This window comes from Macadamia integrifolia, unplaced genomic scaffold, assembly GCF_013358625.1.
Source record: "Macadamia integrifolia cultivar HAES 741 unplaced genomic scaffold, SCU_Mint_v3 scaffold860, whole genome shotgun sequence".
NCBI classification, from domain to species: Eukaryota; Viridiplantae; Streptophyta; class Magnoliopsida; order Proteales; family Proteaceae; genus Macadamia; species Macadamia integrifolia.
Window position 1 is genome coordinate 210,134 of NW_024870560.1, and position 21,793 is coordinate 231,926.

The 21,793-nt window shown below is 39.1% G+C and overlaps 1 protein-coding gene across 1 annotated transcript in view; it reads right to left on the reverse strand.

The window, feature by feature from the left end:
• Positions 1 to 20,049, reverse strand: part of LOC122070243 (hydroxymethylglutaryl-CoA lyase, mitochondrial-like) — a 22,137-nt gene extending 2,088 nt beyond the window's left edge. Inside the window, exons 1-7 of the mRNA XM_042634370.1 lie at positions 19,837 to 20,049; positions 15,827 to 16,019; positions 14,666 to 14,861; positions 14,184 to 14,363; positions 11,285 to 11,365; positions 11,027 to 11,190; positions 10,169 to 10,305 (exon numbers count right to left, since the gene is read on the reverse strand). Of these exons, the coding sequence (XP_042490304.1) occupies positions 10,169 to 10,305; positions 11,027 to 11,190; positions 11,285 to 11,365; positions 14,184 to 14,363; positions 14,666 to 14,861; positions 15,827 to 15,993 (925 nt within the window). The 5' untranslated portion in view covers positions 15,994 to 16,019; positions 19,837 to 20,049. The remainder of the gene's footprint in view (positions 1 to 10,168; positions 10,306 to 11,026; positions 11,191 to 11,284; positions 11,366 to 14,183; positions 14,364 to 14,665; positions 14,862 to 15,826; positions 16,020 to 19,836) is intronic.
• Between the last annotated feature and the right edge of the window lie 1,744 nt (positions 20,050 to 21,793).

The window sequence follows — 21,793 nt, forward strand, 5'->3', positions numbered from 1 at the left end:
AAAAAAAAAAAAAAAGAGTAAAAAAAAAGTAAAAGTATCATAAACTAGGGGATTGTGACCTGAAAGTCGGAAAAAAACCTGTACAGATAAAAGTTAATGGAAAACAACTAGTTTCTCTTTTGGATTTGTCAAGCAAACCAACTATTTGCTAATAATGTAGGACCTTTTTTTTTCCTTCCTTAATAGATATATAAATGTCTCTTCTGAACCACATCATTTATAGTTTGTTAAATATATTTGCAAGCACATGAGTTATCCATAAGGAAGTAGAGAATCTGTATGTGAAATTATGCACTCCTGTTTCTGTCATATAATAATAAAATGAATGTTTTAACATTTATTGTTACTCTTTTGATTCTTTCCTTCTTGTTCTACTACTGACTTCTTAAAATATATTCAACAGCACATACTCAAATTCCTTGAATACTTTAAAATATAGCAGATGTCGACTCTCTCACTTAATATCTAACGCATAAGATGAATACATCTGGAAAACTGTAGTCCAATATCAGCATCCATACCACTACCAACGCAGAAAGTAAATTTGGCAATCCAATGAGCAACAGTGAGATACATAGCCACAGAGAGAAGTTGGACGATAATCATATTGAACTGGCAGGTAGCAGATGAGGCCAAGATTAACTGTGTGTGTGAATGAGAGAGAGAGAGAGAAAATGTTTCACTAGCACAGTATTTCTGAAAAAAATTCGTGTTAGGATTTCATAAAAATGGTTGCTTTTTTTTACCATTATTATTTTCTAATAATCACAACAAATAAATACATAGATAGTTTAGGTTATTTTCTATGACAGAGTGGACAATTGTACAGGGTTTATACCTCTTATCAAATTGCAGCTACAATGTGATATGAATTAGCCACGAAGGTTACTTACAATGGCGTCAAGTAGCAAATATCATAAACTTCCCGAGGTCTGTCCTCCGATACCAATTTTTAACAAGCATAAAATAAATAAAAACAAGAAGAAAATGAGGGAAATGCACTTCAACGGTTATGGTCCAAGAAAACTATCATAAAAGGAAACTCTTCCGTTAATTTCTTTGGTCAATTTATAAACCTAAATTATCTTTAAAAAAAATATATCCTATAAAATTAATTGGATATCGTTTTAGACAAAAAATAGAAAATCAATGAGGATATCACAAATTATTTAGGTAAAATTAATGATTCAATCTAATTGGGCAAAAGGAAAAAGTCATGTCAATATATCAGGTAGTGTCAATTTTGTGTTTGGTGGAGGGATTTTTCCCCTGATATTACATGGGTGAGTCTCCAAAATTCCAATTCTTCCTCTGGACAGCAGCTAAGGAAAGCTTAATGTGTGTCCCATATTTTGGTTCACCATCCTTACTCTTTTGAATTTCGAGCTGCTATTCTGGATGAGATCAATGTAAGCTGGCTGACACCAAGGCCCCTTCCATTGATGCTTTGTAGCTGGAAATGTCAACTGTTAAGGAGGATAAAGAAGAAACACTAGTCAATCTCTCATATCAGAATTGACTCAAAGTGATGGGGACATCAAGACATACAGCCGAAGGAAGAAGAAGACCCAACCTTCTTTGCGGTTGGAGGATTAGAAGAAGGAAGAAGAAACAAAAAAAAAAAAAGAAGAAGAAGAAGAAGACAGAAAGGCTCGATCGAGCCTTTCCAGCGCTGGATCGAGTCCTCCCCTTCCAAGTTTTGCCAAGATTGTGTGGCCCCCACCAGATCTGATAATTTAGTAGTTTTATTTTCTAGGATTTTATTTATTTGAGTATTTAAGTTAATTAGGAAACTAAGTAATTATCCTATTGTTTTCTTTTTAGAAAGTTTCTTTGTTTATGAAACAACATTCCTAGAATAATCTTTTCTTTTTAGTAATTAGTCTCTTATTTATGTAAGGCCATTGGCCACGGTTGAATTAATGAATGATAATTGAAAAACAGCCAAGAAGCAAACCCCCCCCCACCCCTCTCACGATTCTCTCTTTCAATCTCATCTTTCCCTCTCTCTCTCTCCTTTTCTCTATTTATTCTCTCTCGGTTCTCTCTGCTCTTACCTCCCTCCCTCTCTCACTTTTATATCTTTTCTCACTGGAACTATTGCTGAATTATTGACTTGAACTGCCACTGTATACTGTTACTGTTGCTGCTTACTGTCTACTGCTGCCGGCCAACACCTGCCGCTGCTACTACCTTTTGATGTTGAACTGTTGCTACTTCCTTTGATGTTGAACTGCTGCTGCTGCCTTTGATGTTGAACTGCTGCTGATTTTCTCTTCAATATTGGGCTGCTGTTATCCTTTCTGACAAGGACAGGGCTGCGGCTGATCTCTTTTCAACAATCGGACTGCTGTTGGACACCATCTTCAAATCTGGGTTCTCTTCCTTTATTCTCAGACCTGGGCAGCAGATAAGTATAGAATAAACCCTCCCATCCCCTCATTATTTACTCTATTACTTCCATTAAAACCCACCCCCCTTCTAGCCATTGTCTAACATTCTATTTACCACACAGTTTGCCTTAAGTATTGCTGGTCTTCTTATTACTAGTATAACTGATTTTAGAGCATATAGCATAGGGTTTCTATCTACTTTTGAAGCTTAATAAACTAGTACTGTAACCTAATTTTGATTGCTGCCATGTTCCCTACCCCATGTTTCCCCTTGAAGCTTGAGTGAGTTTATATGTTTTTCTTCCTAGATTATTATTGCTCTTCGCTACTTCGTTTATCAGTCTCATTCTATTTTGCATGTTAAATCTTGTTTGCTGAGTTTCTTTTGTCCTGCCTACCCAAGTCCCTTGAGTTAACCCTACCTAGTTAGTTAATCTTGTAGGAAACCTAGTCACCTAGGAACCCCCTACATCATCTTGGTATTAGAGCATGGTTATGTCCAGATTTAGGGTAATTAGGTACTGTTGTCCCTTGTTTACATGTCTTACCTTTTGAGGTCTAGTCTCCATCGCAATCTGTCCGTAGTCAAGTCTGAGCTAAGAGAGCGTTACTATAGATTAGAGGACACCCTTTTCTTCCTTAAGTTGGTGGGACAAAATAGCATTGGACGCTATTCCCTCCAAAAGCACATACTTGAGAGGGAGATTTCTAACCTCAAGAGTGGAAGAGCTAACTACCTGTCTCAATTGGAGATTCTGAGTAAACCTTGAGTCTTTGGTGGCAACCGTACCTTGGCTGCCCATCTCTTTATATCCACTCGTAGTGGTAGAGCATACCAGGACATGTCTGACCCCCTAGCACCTCCACTCAATCTGAGCAATTGGCTGAATTCATGAAAGTCGTCCAAGCCATACAGGAAACACAAGCTACCCATCTCCAAGCCCTTACCGATAAGTTGGATGCCCTCGAGACTGATGGACGGCGAGGCCATAACACAACTGGCACTGAGCCTAGGAGCAGAGGCCCTAACCCTGAGGAAGTAAACGAGAATAACCAGACTGATGGCTATGACCAGATAGGGGATAACTTCTAAGGCCTACGGGGTGGTAGGGATCGGGGTAGGGGTCGAGGCCCACCACCAAGATGCCAAACCCAATATGGAGATGATGAGGGTTATGAGCATCATGATAGGGGCTTTGATGTCAAACGGATGATTAAGGTAGATACCCCTACCTACGATGGTCAGATTGATGCTAGGATCCTTCTAAATTGGATCAAGCAGATGGATAGGTACTTCGATTTCTACGATATGACAGAGGAAGTCCACTACCGATTTGCTAAGTTCAAGCTTATTGGAGCTACCCAGGACTTCTGGACAGACCTAGAGTACCAGGAGGACCACCTAGGACTTGAGCCAATCACCACTAGAGTAGAAATGCAAGAACGGCTCAAAAGGAAATTTTTACCTATCACTTATAGGCTCCAGTTGTTGAATGAAATGAATACCCTGAAGCAAGGAAAGTTGACTGTGACCGAATACATAAGCAAGTTCAATAAATTGAAAATTAGAAGCCGTATTCGGAAGGATGTTGAGCAGACACTATCCAGATTCCTTACCGGACTCAACTCTGAAATTCAGTCTCGTATGGCACCCCACCTGGTGCAAGACATTCCACAGACCTTCAGGATAGCCCTTGAGGTGGAATCCTCCATAAGAACTTCTTCTCAGAGGAAGAGCTTCCAAGTTGGGGAGTCCCAATTTAGAAAACCACCCCAAGGCTCAACTGGACTCCCAAAACCCACTGCTACACCATAGCGTCAATTTGACAACAAGGGTAAAGGAATTTTGGGAGAAGCACCCAAGAGTAGTGGGCAACAATAGTGCTTCAAGTGTCGCGGGTTTGGTCACTTCTCCAGAGAGTGTCCCAATAGGAATCTTTATATGGGAGAGCAGACCCCTGAAGAAGGTGACCAAGAGGGTTTTCAGGACCATAGATCAGATGAGACCATATCTGATGAGAACACCAAGGAGGCCAGTGACCTCAAGCTCGGCATTGTACGTTGCATAGTCTCATAACCTAAGAGTAGTGATGATTGGCGACGAACTAATATTTTCATCACTTACACATGTCATCAGGGCAAGAACTGCCGTGTCGCCATAGACAGTGGGAGTTGCATGAATGTAGTCGCCAAGAGCACTATTGCTTGAATGGGCCTCAAACCTGAACCCCACCCCAAGCCTTACAAGGTTGCCTGGGTTGATCAGTCCACCATTCCTGTTAATCTGAGGTGTTTAGTTCCCCTACACTTTGTAGGATATGAGGATCGAGTGTGGTGTGATGTCCTAGAGATGGATGTTATCCACATCATCCTAAGTAGACCCTGGCTATATGATCGAGATATCACCAATTACGGGAAGTCTAACACCTATGTCTTTGAGTTCAAAGGGAAGAAGATCAGACTGACCCCCAGTACCCCTAGGGAAGTTAGGGTTCCAGAACATAAGGGAAGTACATCCAAACATACCCCCACCAAAACACTCAACATTTTAAATCAACAACAATTTGAAGGAGAGCGTCAAGAGTCAGGGGTGATTTATTCTCTAGCTGCCATACAGAGTAATACCGATAGGTCATGCTTATTCACTAAGGCTCCTAGAGAAGTGCGACCCTTGTTGAGGAAATTCGAGAGGTTATTCCCTGAGGAACTACCTGATGAGTTACCGCCTATGCGTGACATCCAGCACGCTATTGACTTAGTTCCAGGATCCTCTCTCCCAAACTTACCCCATTACCGAATGAATCCCAAAGAACACGCCGAACTCAAACGGCAAGTGGATGAACTGTTGCAAAAGGGATTCATTAGAGAGAGCCTTATCCCGTGTGTTGTACCTGCCTTGCTCATTCCAAAGAAAGATGGCACCTGGCGTATGTGAGTTGATAGTAGGGCCATAAATAAGATCACCATCAAGTATAGGTTCCCTATCCCTAGGCTTGATGACATGCTGGATATGATGGCCAACTCTTCGATCTTTTCGAAGATTGATCTCAAGAGCGGGTACCACCAGATTAGGGTTAGGCCTGGAGATGAGTGGAAGACAGCCTTTAAGACGAAGGATCGCCTCTTTGAGTGGTAGTCATGCCTTTTGGCTTGTCAAATGCACTTAGCACCTTCATGAGGATAATGAATCAAGTGCTTCAACTATTCATTGGCAAGTTCCTAATGGTTTACTTTGATGACATCCTCATCTATAGTAAGACCCCGTCTTCCCACTTGGATCACTTACAGAAGGTTTTTCATGTGCTCTTACAAGAGAAACTCTATGTCAACCTCAAGAAGTGCAACTTCATGAGTGATCAAGTCATCTTCCTAGGATTTGTTGTGTCAACTCAAGGAGTATCTGCTGACCCTGAGAAAGTGAGCGTGATTATAGAGTGGCCTGAGCCAACTAATATCTATAAGGTACAAAGCTTTCATGGCTTAGCCACTTTCTACAGGAGGTTCATTTACTGGTTTAGTTCCATTATGTCTCCTATCACCGATTGCATGATAAAGGAGTTTCAATGGACTAAGAGTGCTACGAAGGCCTTTAATGAGATTAAAAAGCTTATGACTGAAGCTCTAGTCCTGCGCCTCCAAATTTCTCTAAGGTCTTCGAAGTGAATTGCGATGCATTTGGTATTGGGATAGGTGGTGTCCTAGGACAAAATGGCCACCATGTTGCCTATTTTAGTGATAAGCTTAATGAAGCTAGGCAACGATATTCCAATACGACAAGGAATTCTATGCGGTTGTCCAATCACTACGTTATTGGCGACATTACCTTTTACCGCAAGAATTCGTGCTATTCTCTGACCACTAGGCTCTGAGATACCTGAGCGCCCAAAAGAAACTTAACCAGAGGCATACCAAGTGGGTTGAGTTTTTCCAAGAGTACACTTTTGTACTTAGACACAGACCTGGTGTCAAGAATACTGCTGCAGATGCACTGAGCCAGGTGAACATGTTCCTCAGTCGCACCAATGCTAAGAGTCGGGCTAGTGTGCTACTCCAAGCAATGAGTGTAGAGGTTGTAGGGTTCGAGCAAGTTAAAGACCAATACCCCATTTGTCATGCTTTTAATGAGCCGTTAACTTCCTTGAGTGAAGGAAACCAGTACAACTGCTCGGACTACCTACTTAGGGAGGGCTTCCTTTTTAGAGGAAGCAAGTTGTGCATTCCCAAGACTTCACTCCGAGATTTCATGATCTAAGAATTGCATGTTGGGGGAGTCGCTGGCCATTTCGGTCGAGATAAGACCATCACCCTCATTGAGGACCGATTCTTTTGGCCAAGACTAAAGAGGGATGTTGCTAGAGTTGTGAGTCAGTGTAGGACATGCCAGACCACCAAACAACAAAAGAAAAACATGGGTTTGTACACTTCCCTACCCGTTCCCCATTCCCCTTGGCAGGACCTTAGCATGGACTTCGTGCTTGGTCTACCAAGTACTTCGAGAGGCCATGATTCTGTTTATGTGGTTGTGGACCGCTTCTCGAAGATGGCCTAGTTATCCCATCCTCTAAGACCTCTGATGCATCCATAGTAGCCAGACTTTTCTTTTTGAGGTTGTCAAGTACCATGGGTTGCCCCTCACTATAGTGTCCGATAGGGATGTTAAGTCCATCAGTCATTTTTGGAGGACCCTATGGCAGATGATGGGCACGAATCTCTGTTTCTCCTTCACTTTCCACCCTCAGACCGATGGTCAGACCAAGGTTGTCAATAGGAGCTTAGGGAATTTATTGCGTTGCCTCATAGGAGAACACCTTACTAGTTGAGATCAAGTCCTTAGCCAGGCTGAGTTTACTTATAATAGTTCTAAGAACCGTACCACTGGTCTGTCCCCCTTTGAGATCTGTTCAGGATACCAGCCCCGAGCACCCATAGACCTTATCCCAGTCGTGTCTAGTTCCAGGACCTCCCAGTCAGCCGAGTCTTTTGCTCAGCATATACATGATTTGCATGCAGGTATAAGAAGACAGATAGCACTAAGCAACGAGCAATATAAGTCGAAGGCAGATGTGCACAGAAGGCTACAAGAGTTTCAAAAGGGCGATATGGTGATGGTTAGAATTAAACCGCAACGCTTTGTTAGGGGAAAAGCAACCAAGCTGCATGCTCGTAGCACAGGTCCGTTCAAAGTACTCAAGAGGATAAGTGCCAATGCATATGTTCTTGATCTCCCAGCTAGTATGGAAATCAGTAATATTTTCAATGTTGAAGACCTTGTCCCATACCATGGTACCTCTACCATTACCCCTTTCTATCCTTATGACTATAAGGACTTCCCCTTCACCATTAATGAGACTACTGAACCAAACCAACCACTTCCCCCCACCTCATTACCACCTGTGCCTTTGGTCACGAGAATGACTAAAGAAGTTGAGAAAATCCTTGATGAGAAGATTGTGTTCACACACACTGAACGTTCTAGAGAGTTCTTGGTCAAGTGGCGTGGACGTCTGGAAATTGACAACACCTGGATCACAATGCAAGAAATCCAACAACTCAACCCAGACCTGCTTGAATATTACATGAGCTTTAATTCACCGGAGGTGAATTCTTCCAAGCTGGGGAGAGTTGATGGGGACATCAAGACATACAGCCGAAGGAAGAAGTAGACCCAACCTTCTTTGTGGTTGGAGGATTAGAAGAAGGAAGAAGAAGAAAGAAGAAGAAAAAAAAAAAAAGAAGAAAGGAAGGCTCGATCCAGCCTTTCCAACGCTGGATCGAGTCCTCCCCTTCCAAGTTTTGCCAAGATTGTGTGGCCCCCACCAGATCTGATAATTTAGTAGTTTTATTTTCTAGGATTTTATTTATTTGAGTCTTTAAGTTAATTAGGAAACTAAGTAATTATCCTATTGTTTTCTTTTTAGAAAGTTTCTTTGTTTATGAAACAACATTCCTAGAATAATCTTTTCTTTTTAGTAATTAGTCTCTTATTTATGTAAGGACATTGGCCACGGTTGAATTAATGAATGATAATTGAAAAACAGCCAAGGAGCAAACCCCCCCCCACCCCTCTCACGATTCTCTCTTTCAATCTCGTCTTTCTCACTCTCTCTTTCTCGCCTTTTCTCTATTTATTCTCTCTCGGTTCTCTCCTCTTACCTCCCTCCCTCTCTCACTTTTATATCTTTTCTCACTGGAACTATTGCTAGATTATTGACTTGAACTGCTACTGTATACTGTTACTGTTGCTGCTTACTGCCTACTGTTGTCGGCCAACATCTGCCTCTGCTACTACCTTTTGATGTTGAACTGTTGCTGCTGCCTTTGATGCTAAACTGCTGCTGATTTTCTCTTCAATATTGGGCTGTTGTTATCCTTTACGACAAGGACTGGGCTGCTGCTGATCTCTTTCCAACAATCGGACTGCTGTTGGACACCATCTTCAAATCTGGGTTCTCTTCCTTTATTCTCAGACCTGGGCAGCAGATAAGTATAGAATAAACCCTCCCATCCCCTCCATTATCCCCTCATTATTTACTCTGTTACTTCCATTAAAACCCACCTCGCTTTTAGCCATTGTCTAACATTTTATTTACCACACTGTTTGCCTTAAGTATTGCTAGTCTTCTTATTACTAGTATAACTGATTTTAGAGCATATAGCATAGGGTTTCTATCTACTTTTGATGCATAATAAACTAGTGCTGTAACCTAATTTTGATTGCTATCATGTTCCCTACCTCATGTTTCCCCTTGAAGTTTGAGTGAGTTTATGTGTTTTTCTTCCTAGATTATTATTGCCCTTTGCTACTTTGTTTATTAGTCTCATTCTATTTTGCATGTTATATCTTTTTGCTGAGTTTCTTTTGTCCTGCCTACCCAAGTCCCTTGAGTTAACCCTACCTAGTTAGTTAATATTGTAGGAAACCTAGTCACCTAGGAACCCCCTACATCACAAAGATTCATTTCATATTCTGTATAGCCTGACTTGGGCCCTTTTGTATACTAAACCTTTCATAGATGAAGTTAATTGACTTATCAAACAAAATAACAAAAATTAAATTATCAAGAAATTCCACCAAAATAAATATCCAGAAAGATCCACACCATGTAATCAAGACAGAAAAGGGCAAGAATCCAAAATGAGTTTGATAGAATTGCACTGCATGTATAGTTGAGATAAATCTATCTTCAGAAATTCAACAGTAACAACCAAAGGGACAAGAAAAAACTGTGAAACCACAGCTGCTCATCATTCTTATGCCCAATTGGAAGATTCATTATATAGTAAAGATCTGTGCAAATGGTGTTTTGGGCAAGCCTGACTAAAAGAGTGGTCAATCATGTGGCAGCCTGGATCAGTGATCATGTGTCACATGTACCTCAACAACCAACATATACAGGTCCTAAACCTATATTCATGAAACCTGAACTTAATTATTCTTACTGACAAATCCTTTTTCTTAGCCATCACCATGCATGTTAAATAGAAAGTATTTTAAGTAGGTTTCAGCAGCTCATCATTAAGACGGCAACCATATGGTCAGAGACAATTTGTTGGCCCAAAGACTCACATGTTCAGGTTCCTTTTTTTTTTTTTTTTTTTTTTGGGTAGAACACATGTTCAGGTTCTTAGTACAGGATAAAAGAGAGAAATTTATCATTTGCCAAGTAATGAAATATCAAGGTTAGCATAATAGCACTATATTCTCGATTCTCATATATTGAATGAAATCAATTACGCAATTAAGAAAGGAATGCAAAATGTGATCCAAACATTACCAGGTGTTCCAACACCAATTGTATCGCCAAGGGAGATCTCAAAGCAACCCATGTCAAAAAGCTCTTTCGCCACATATGCTACATTTGATGGAGGAATCGGTCCTTCCACAGGGCACCCAACAACGCATGATACATAACTACGGAAAAAGAAAATTAATTACTTCAGATCAGAACCCATATGAAAGCTATAAGACACACTACTGCAATTCAATCATAAACTTCCAAAAACAAGGTCCTATATGGCTTGAAAAAAATCTTATCAGAAACTGAGCTTCGGATAAAAATGCAATTTGAGATAGCACAAGTTAAGAGTGTGTTGGGTGATGATTTCAATGTGGTGGACTCGGTCTTATACCCAATATTGAGCTTAAGATACTCTTCATGCTTGAGGAACCATTCTGTAATTGGCCAAAGGTACATGCAAATGCATTATACACAACATGGCTTGGCCAAGCCATGCTTAGGCCATGATGGCTGAAGTTTCATTCCTGTCAAGGTTCAGGCACAGAAGCGAAGACTAGGGTAAGCCCACATTTTTTTATTTTGTTTTATTTTTTATCGGCAGGGGAAGGGATAAACTAACATATATAACTTAGAAACTAACAAATGTGAACTTCATTCAAGGGATACAGTCACGGCCTAACAAACTAAGAAAATCCAAAATTGAGAAACATCCAATTACTAACTAAAATAACAATCCTGATGAGAGATCGTGGCCAAATGTGATGCGTGAAACAAAAATGGAGTCTGGCACAGATAAAATTAAGAAATTTCCTGTTAAAGAATCAAAGAACACCAATTGTTTCCCCAAAAGCCAAGGAAGGGAAAAATAGAAAGATAAGAAAGACTACAACATACCCACGAACAGGAATTGACAGTTTTTTGGCAGCATTAACGACAGCCCGATAACGCTCAAGACTGTCCTCAATGCTGCAATTAATGTTCGACTTTGAAAAGGATTCGGATGCTGAGGCAAAGATTGCCACTTCCTTCACTCCAGCTGCAACAGCTGCTTCAAACCCCTGCAAGCAGGCAATATAAATTAACTATTTTCTCTTTTTGTACAGATTTGGCATAGTACAAATATGGATTTGCATCCTAGATAAGACAACATACTTTAAGGTTGGGCGTCAACACAGGCAATCTAGCACCTTCCACATTCCGGATGCCTGCCATCACATCCTTCGCGTCTGCCAGCTGAAATACAGTAATGAAATAACTCAAAAACTTTTTTTTTTTTTTGGTTTCACTAAATAACTCTTAACATGTTGTCATGAAATTATTTTGACAAAACAAAATCCATAATGTCCATTAAAAGGATGGCAGGAAAGCCCAAAAAACACCCAAAAACTGCAGGTAAACAGAGTGATGTATTAAAATTAGAAGATCCTTAAACCTTCCTGAAAAATAATATTGAACTAAAGACATGCATAGACAGATAGTAAGCACTGAAAACAAAGAATATATTTGTTATGATTGAAAGCCTATATTAGAGAAACCATGGTTAACATACAGAAAATAAAAGGAATAAACTACAAGATACAGAAAAAGATTAAACAAAAAAAGTGTAAACAACTGAATATTAATATATATTTTCCATGAACTGCACAAGAACTAATTTGCATTGTCCAAGAAGTACACATTTAGGCACTGTTTGATAATGCTCCGTTGCACTCATTTCTGAGTTTTTCTGTTCCCAGAAACGGAGAAACAGCCTAAAAAGCAGTTGATAAAGTCATTCCGTTTCTCTTGTTTTTAGAAATATAAATCAAAATTTATGTCAATTTATCATCCTAGAAACGCATGTGACGAAACAAGTCATACTTGTTTCGTCATTTCTGGAAACGAATGAAGCCTTCAAAATAGCCCCTGCCCCCGATGAAAATACCCCACGGCTTGTTACACATCATAAGAGGCAAACCCAAAACCAACGCAGAAGCAGAGGTCGACCTCCACAAGAACCTCGTTTTCACTACTGTTCATCCAAAGATCTGCATCTCCCTTCTCCAACGAAGATGATGTTGCCCCCCTTCTCCATCTTTGTCTCCAGTTGACGCTGCGGGAACCGCAAACAGAAATCCAACTGCTGCAACTCTCCTTGGCGGTGCACAGAGAGATCTCTGCAAACGATCCTACTACAAGGCGAGCTCCTTCGGTGCAGTGAACGAGTTTCAGAGTTTGTCTCCCACATTCGAAGCTTCTCAGGGAATTCTCGCTGCCATTACTGAAACCCCTAGGTAAGCATTGAAATAACTTTGATTTTTGAAACCCCTAGGGCTTCAGTATTGTTTTTCCAATGTGCAATGTACAGTAGGGCTTCGATTTGGATTTTACAAACCTTTGCAGCTCTCTAAGGCTGAAAGGATTGAAAAAGAAAAAGCAGAATTGGAGTCCTGTTTACTAGCTGAAATGTGTTTGATATTATATTATACTTGCATTTTAGTGCTCCTGTTCTTTGAAGATTCTCAAATTGTATATACCCACCTGCTTCAACTATCATTCTCTGGCTATCATTTGACCTCAACTTGCCCAATTTAAGGTGGTACCCACCCTTTGTGTTGCTCACACTCCTCTATTGTTGCCACTGTTGCATTTAGAGTCCAGGAACATTGAATTTTTTTCTTTTATGCCACTGTTTTCAGTATTTGCCGCTCAATTTAGGTTGTGCAGGATTTGATGGATGTTAAAATGGTTCCGAAGTGTCCAATCTGTTAGTAAAAGACAATGAGATTTCTTCTTCTTCGGATGTAACTTACTATTTTCATGTGAACAGATAGATCATGTTGGTATGAAGCTTATAATTGTCATGAGATGATGAGAACAGCTTGATTTTGTCTCTTGAGGACTTTCATGGGCTTTAATTACTTCTTTTGCTGTTGGATATCCATGACATCCTCTATGGGTGCTCTTGCTCTGTTCCAATAATGTTGGGTTTCTCCCCCTCCCAATGCCAGTCTTTGGCAATACTGGGCCAGTAGGAATAGGATTGGTCTTTAGGAATCAAAATGAGATTTACTAACACTGCAGAGCTGAAGGTGGAAATTGATGGTTCAGAGACTTCTCGGTAGATGCTATTCTTGATGTTTGATGTGGTTCACCCTATTCATAAATTGTCATACCGCATTCGAGGTGGTCTTTGGAGATGCATGCATCTCATTAGAAGTATATAGTCTCGTTAATATGGGTGGGAATGGGTGGCTGTTGTCCTTTTTCTTGTACTTTATGTTTGTGCAAAAATCAATCTGAGAAAAACACCAAAAAATTCGTTTCTGTTCCCAGAAACGTGAATAACCGTTTCTGCTGTTTCCAGACACAGAAACAGCAGAAACGTTATCAAACAATGCCTTAGTTTCCCAACATGGCTGCTCACGTTAAAGTCTTGGATCAAGGTAGATTTCTCGCATTAGACAATAATAGAAACTCTAGCTCCTAGATTTGGAGCATGCCCTTCTATGACTCTATTTTCCAGTATCATTCTTGAGATGAGCCACCTGTGGAAACTAGCATTAAGAAATATCTTCTCATCAGCTTGCCTACATTCTGTTAGCTTGTTTGTGTGTCTGTGTGTCTGTGTGTGTGCATACATATATATATATATATATATATACAAAAAATATAATGAAAGGATATTTCCTCCCTTTTCATATGACATTTCCGGTAGGTCTTATTAAGATTACTTAAGACTATGCCATGAGATCCAACTAATGTTATGTGCATCATAGTCTTAGCATAGCCCAAGCATCAAGCAGTACAAATGGAAAGGGTCCCTCAACTTCAGAAGAGGAACCCGGCATGATCTATTTTGGAGATATTCAAGACAAGTCAACCATAACTGTTCATTAGATTTCTATAACGATCTATGTGTTTTGGAATTTGGGGGGACAGCTGTGTCTGCTACTCCATGTCGGTATCTAAACAGGACTTGTGTACATAAGCAGAGATGGTAGAAGTAAATAAAGGTGCTTATTAAATTGATTAAAGTAAGTGATAAGGGTAGAAAAAATGCCTAAATTACCTGTGGTACCCATTTTGGTGAGACAAAACTCGTTGCCTCAACAACAGGCAACCCAGAAGAAACTAATCTTTGTATCAATTCAATTTTTACTGCTGTTGGCACCATATTTTTCTCATTCTGCAACCCATCCCTTGGGGCAACTTCCACAATCTTTACATAGCTTGGTATTCCATGTAATAGCTGCAGTATGAAAGCACAATCAGATTCTGCAACACTAGTATCAACAAAGAGGGACAAAAAATAAGAGCAATTAAGTGAACAATGAAATTGCAGTGGAAAACTAAGGGCATCATCAAATTTGTGCATATAGGTAAGCAATAAAAATATTGCTCGCAACTATGGATGTCTGCGTTTAATTTAAGAACAAAAAACAGATCACAAAACCAGGAGGAAAAATAAATTTTAAGTTACCCCACCAAAAAAAAATAATAAAATATTAGTATCCTTATTATGGCAAAAAGTTTATTTGGAACGCAACAAACCTTACTCGTTATACCCTTTACACCATCGTTACTGCACTCAGAACAATAGTTCCTATCCGGTACATATGAATCACAACCACCTCCAAATACCCTATGGGTCCGACCCAAGCTTAAAGTTCTTCGCTTTAAGGAGTCTCCACGCAACCCCTCCCGGGTCTGTCTCCTCCCTGGGAATGTCTCTCTTGTGCATTCTTCACTGTAAGAGAATAAAAAAAACCTCTAATGTGTCAATTTTACTAAAATTAACAGATTGAAATAACTTAACAGACTCCGGAATCTTGTACATTCTTCACTGTAAGAAAGAAAAAAAGCCACTAATGTGTCAATTTTACTAAAATTAACAGATTGAAATAACTTAACAGACTCCAGAAAAACAAAATTTATCTTAAGAAATGCCTTGAAATAATTGAAAACTACATGCTACAATTCAAAATGTTTCTATAAGGAATGAAACAAGTACGAAAATGAGGGCAAACGAAAGGTTCTGTCCTTTTGTCATTAGTTTTCTAAGTTTAACTTGAGTGGGGCCAAAAATATAAGCTAATAATATTTAATCCATTTTCTTTAATGCAACAGAAAGGAAATTCCCAAACGCCCAAACTCCTCAAAATCAAGTACTTTTATAAACAAAATGACTGATTCAAATGGTTAGCAATATCTCATCATCATCACAAAAATAATGAGCAAAAACAAATCTTTAAGAACCCACAGAATATGGATGATAACATACATAGCTAAAAGTACGAGGAAGATCTTCAATAAGAGGCCATGACATGAGATTGAATTTGGCTAAAATTTTTGAAAGCGCCAATCTAGACTGTAACCTATCTACTGAGTAGGAAGAGTTGCCACTCTATCCTTCCATACAGCACAATTAGATGAGCCATCAAGGAAAAGCTTCCTCGACATGCCGCGCAAAGAGCCTTTTCTAATTAGTGATAACAATGATAATGAGAAATGATTATGATAAATAAAAAATAAAAACCGAAAGTTTCTTTCTTAGACCGGAGGTTTGTGTTGATTATTGTCACATACTATAGGACCAACTAACTTACTAGCATCAGTTTTCTTCTCTCTTATATAGAATATTATATTATGCTGTCCTTGGCATGCTAAAAGGAGAAGGAAAGAGAATCTAACTAAAGTAAATATTGCACTTACTTGCAACTGTTGGATGAGCTGCAACTCCTTCCCTCAATCCAGCAATTTCCCATTCCCACGTCATCCGGTATAGGCCTGCAAGCAGTAGAGGAAAACCTCCGAACCCTATCAATACAACTCAAGTTTGGAAAGTTGTCAAGTCCTAGTGGCTGCTCCAAACTCGACATTGCTGAGTCCAATGCCAAAAGCGGAACTGGAACAAATTTACAGGACAAGTAAGTTTGCCAGCAGGAACACTTTCGCAATGCCTTAGTTGCTATCATTTTATCAACAGCAGTGGGAAGGATGACTTTTATCCCACTAAAAGATCATTCAAGTTCATATTAAAATGCAAATACCTGATTCCAGCGCAAGAAAAATATTTCATGAGGGATGGAAAATGTGAACCATATAAGAAATAATTAACTAGGTTATAGTAACCAAAATTTTATCTGGCTGCTACAAGGAATCAGAGCAGATTCTCAACAAATAAACACCTTTGTCCTATTCAAGTAAAATTGATTTTAGGGGGGGAAGGCGGGTACACACACACACACACACACAAGGGAAAGCAGAACGCACATAAATGCAAACCATGGACAACAAGAATTACCAGAATAACTGCTAAAGAATTGTGGATCCAGTAAATCAGATCATTACTGAGACAGCAACACCTCACAACAAGCAATGGTAGAGAAATGGACTAACAAGTCCTGGACATTCATGAGGGAAATCTGGAAAAAATATCTAAGGATGATGCTATGCCAAATGCCATCTGACATAATCTATAGATATTATAAGGAAAACTACTTTCATCAACATGATCTTTCAGCTTTTAAGAAGATCCCTTTCATTCTCAAAAAGGATAAAGAATTTTAATACCAAAGTTGCTAATCTATGGCTGGGGCATTTTATGTCATGGCTACCAAAATGATGGGATGAGAGACGAATGGAGAGACAGCGGAAAAGAAAGGAAAATAACCAATCATTTTGGCTTGTCATAGTTTACCAAACAAGTTTTCAGCAAGGACCAAGCCTTTTCTCTGAGGATGTTCATCATGGTTTCATTTCATATTGATGCAGTACCACTATTGGTTGGATAAAAACCTACCCAGGGGGGAGGCCTCATGCATGAAAGATGCTCTATCAGGCCTATATAAGTTATGGGGTGGGTTATTTATTAGTTGTGTTAATTGTTGAGTTGATTTTAATTGTAATCAATTTGGTAATAAGGCCAAGATGTGGGGTCAAAAAGGGGAAAAAAAATCAGAAGTTTTTAAGAAGTGGGGGTAAGTTTATAATTTTCCTTTTAGTGTGGGTCCACCATTCTGGTCATGTGGTCCATTTTAACAACTTTTTTTTTTTGGGGGGGGGGGGGGCTGGTTCTCTTTTTTATTTTTTTCCTTACAACAACCCTTAAAGCCCACTCCAAACCCAACCCCATGAAAGTGTGAATAAACCAGATGAGGCCCATACCAGCTATGCTAGCCAGCATCTTCAACGTCTTGAGAGATTTTTAAGATAAGATAAGTGAGTCTCTTTTTAGTCCAGTAGTCTAGTTAGTTTAGTCTTCTAGAATTCAATAAAAGAGTCCTAAACAGTGTTGTTTACCTTTATATATATATATATATATATATATATAGATCACAGGATGTGATCTAGACGATTTCAATTGTTGAATGGAGTAAATCTTCAGTTTTGGATGCTGTTGCCCTCTGGTTACGCCTGTGAGGCTGCTACTTACAATTGACCAGCAGGGGGCTGGGTTTCTACCTCTCTCCTATTGATCTCCTTTCCTCTCTTTCTCTCTGACTAATAAAATCTGGTTCCATCTATATTCTGTCAGTGCTTTTCTCTGGTATTGCTTCAGCTACAAATCGTTTTACACGCTTTGGGATCAACAAATACTCCTAAAAGTACTATAATTCATCACTTCCTCTCTTCCTTAAGTCCCATATCAGAATTTAACATTCCGTTTCTTTTCTAAAACTGTTTCTCTCATTAACTTGGCTTTTGCACCCGAATTTCAGATTTGATTCTTGATCTCAACTTCCTGTGTTCATCCTTGGATCTGGTTTACTTATTCCTCACATTTCTAAAGTTTCTTCTTTACATCATTGTTTCTCTTTTGAACCCATTACGGCATGCTTAAAGTAGAATCAGTTAATCACTGTCAACATTAATGAGATAAATATATCTATAATGGCTATATTACAGAATCCCACAATACATTAACAATAATGGGTACCGCTTCCGATAGAGGACCCCGCACCCACCCCACAGGTCAAGTCTTAGCTCAAGACAAGCAAGGGAACTGCCTTAAAAATGAGCTCCAAGTTTCAAACAATTACAGACATGTCACTAGAGTCCATTGCAATGAAAGGGCAGTCCCATAATTCTATGAGAATTCAAACCCACTTTTTAGCAACGTCCATGACCTCTTTTGAGCTGAAGTTTAATCACATGGACCAACCCATTTCAATCCAAGTCCGGAATGTAGCAAGAAAACACAATCTTGAGACAATAATATGTCACCAACCAGTCACTGCATCTATATCCCCCCTCCCATAAATAAGCACCTAAGAGTTAGAAAATCAGTAAAGAGTTTGACATACTAAGAACTTGAAAAGAAAGTTTAGTTACTTCAAAAGTAAGGAGTACAGAGAGATAGTGCTGTAGTAGGCATCGTATATCTCAAGGTGATGAAAGGTACAATATTCCACGTTTTTCTATCAAGCTGTCTCATTGGAAAGAAGCAGTCACATCTACATATCCAAAAAGGTGGGGGAAGAAGCACCTGTCATTGAACTAAAAGGGCACTGGCTCAGTTCATAGATGCTTTATTATCAGTACAAAGACAAGTTCAAGCAGAATCAGAGAATGTCACCTTATGGTTCAGAAGCCCAACCCTAATCTCAATGTCATTGAATGTTTACAGAGGCCAAACATAAGTTTTCTACTTTGAGAAAAAAGAATTTGACATGATGTTCTCCTCATCAGGGTGACCATTGCAGAAAATGCATCAGAATTCCGTTTCCTTTCAAAATATTCTCATCTCAAATGTATATTTCCAATTCACTAGTTTTCAGATTCATCTCACAGCCATTGAAGCCATAAATTGCTACCAGAAAAAAAGTGATGAATTTGTTGTAGAAAACTATTTATGTTCCTCAAGCCCAAGGAGAGGAAGGAGGTGAATCAATAAGCCCCTAGTCAATGCTTGAGTTAATGAAGTTCTAGAAGGTATCAAGGAAAAACCAAGCATTCAAAAACTAATAATAAAAACAAGAGAGATCTGTTTGAATAGAATTAGTAGATATTGCTATCAAAAGAAGAGATAATCAAATATTTCTAAACTGTTCACCAATTCTACCCAATGCAGTATTCCATCTAAATTTTATTTCTTTTATATTTCTGTGAAATTGATAAGCTGAAACTGAACCAGTCTCCCCAATTATACAGCCTACAAAGATGAAAAAAAAAAAGTGTACGAAGGAAATTAAGCGCTGATAAAAGCTAACAAATCACCAGCGGTGATTGTCGCTGCATTATTAAGGACAGTGTCAGAATGAGAAGTCATCATCAAAGTAACACAGAAATACACACTGACAACCAAACAAATTCTAAGCTCTTCACAATGAGACTAGTTTAGTTACATTGTAGAGCTTAAACAGTGGCAACAGAAAGATCAAATTCCATGTCCCCACGCACCAAGAAGAGTTCATAGATGAGTTTATAAATTGTCACCAATTGCCCATTATATAAACTTATGAGTCCCCAGAGAGAGGGAAAAGAAAATTTGAAGGTATTGAGAGTTGACAACGCAATGGTTAACCTCAATCCTCAAAAAACCATAACCTTTTAACAATTCAACAAAAATTAAATTTGAGAATCCCCAAACAAAACCATGAAACAATAAACACCAAATCTCTCCTACCCTAGCCCTGAAAAACTACAAATTAGTAGCAAGACAAAGAATTAGAGCAGAAACATAATCCCGAAAAAAAGAAAAAAAGGAAAACCCAACAAACCTGAGATGAATCAGAGCCTGTTGAGTCGACTAGCAGATAAGAGGGAAAATAGGGTTTCTTAAAATTTTGGGAGAACCCGTAATTCCCTCTTCGAGGGTTTAGAAGGAAGGGTTAGATGGAGGAGAGAAGCTCTGGTACCAAACGTGACGGAGATCGTTCGCAATTGGGTTTGGTGAACGATGTGTTTTCTTTCTGTCATTAAATCGCAATCGGGAACACGTAGAGAAAGAGAAGATCGGTTGGTAATTTACGGTTGACGATGGAGTTTGGATTTCCTCGGCGATTTTTTATGTGATTCCAATAGGGAATTGGCGTTAGGGCCCATTGGCGGAATGAACTAAGCGGCGTTTGGCCGGTAATTCAGTTAATGGTCCGGATTCTTTGGGGAGTGGGCGAGTCTTCCAAAATGCTCACCAATGCTCCACAGCCTCTAAGCTTTGGTGGGGCCGTGGGGGATAAAAACAAACGAGCCAAAGCTATGAGATGCGGAGTGACGTGGTAGGGGGCAGGATTCTCACAGCTTCACCTTTTGGGTGCCCATTTGTTGTTGCATTTTTTCATTCAGCTTACCAAAAGAATGTTAGGGGTACTTTAGTAAATTCATGTACTGCACGAAAAAAGGAGTGTTCATGGCTTAACAATTTGGAACTGGGTTGGGTGACTCACTTGATTTTGTTTCATCAATTATTTAAAGGGTTAATCTGTTTGTAATCAAATCAGTTAGGATACACTTTTGTAACCTTTTTTTTTTTTTTTTTTTTTTTTTTTTTTTTTTTTTTTTTTTTGAGTATATAAAGTAATTTTGGTATTATTGGGATAAGGCTTTGTTGTTGTTGTTGTAAGGTTATTTTGGTACTATCATTATCCCATAGCCTTTTCTCTCTCTCTCACTCTCACTCCAACTTCAATTCTTGCTTCTACTCTCCCGTAAGCAAACCTTTTGCTGCACCCGTCTTGTACACCAATTACCCTTGGCCTCTGCTACAGTGCTACTTACCCACCGCTCCCACCTTCTACCCACACTCCCACCCTCAACTTCTCGAACTCCCACCTCAAACCCCCTTGTCCTTTCTACCCCCATGCATGGTGCCTTTGGGCCCTGTTCTGTCTATAAGCTCCACCCCTGCTTTTCTTGCCCTTGCTAGCACACACATCCCATGAGTCATCGGATTTCCTTTGCTTTTGCCAACCGCTTTGCCCTTGCTATCTCCACATTTGATTCTCTTTGCCACTACAATGGAGTAAAATATACCTTCTTCCTAAATATTCCACAATGACAAAGGAAAGAGAAGGGAAAAATTTACCAAGCGATCAAGCAATTAAAATCCCAATCCATGTACATTGAGTGAAGGAAAGAGGTTCCAAAATAAATAAATAAATAAGCCCCAGAATAAAAGTCCAATTGCAAATTCCTTTTATCTAGAACCACATTTCTCTAAAGGACCACAGACCACAACTCAATCTTTTAATACAAAAAAATGTAAAAATCTATGACTCAGCAAGTGTAGCCCTTCATGTGGCCGCCAAAATTCCAACTAGATTCACTCACCCTGAGCTTTATTACATGAAACATCCACATTAATATACAAGATCTTAATTTATGGCCTTTATCTTCTCATTTTGTGAAAATTTTTTATTTGTTCTTTAGCAGACCTCTCAGCTTCATATGGATCATCCTAGTTCAGTTGTTTTACATTATTCCATGATTTTTGTTTGACCAAATTAAGTCAAAATAAAAGTAAAGCAAAAAAAATAAATTAAAAGTCATTAGTAGACTTCCTTGACGGAGTGTACCAAGTATTGATTTTTGGACAGGAATGATGTGAAATTTTAATACTCCCATCAATCAACTTAAAAATAAGGGAATGTAAGATATTATAAGGGAAACTTATGATTCACATTTTAAAGAGAGAATAATAACAATATATAATATACCTGAGTTCTCATGAACACAGTA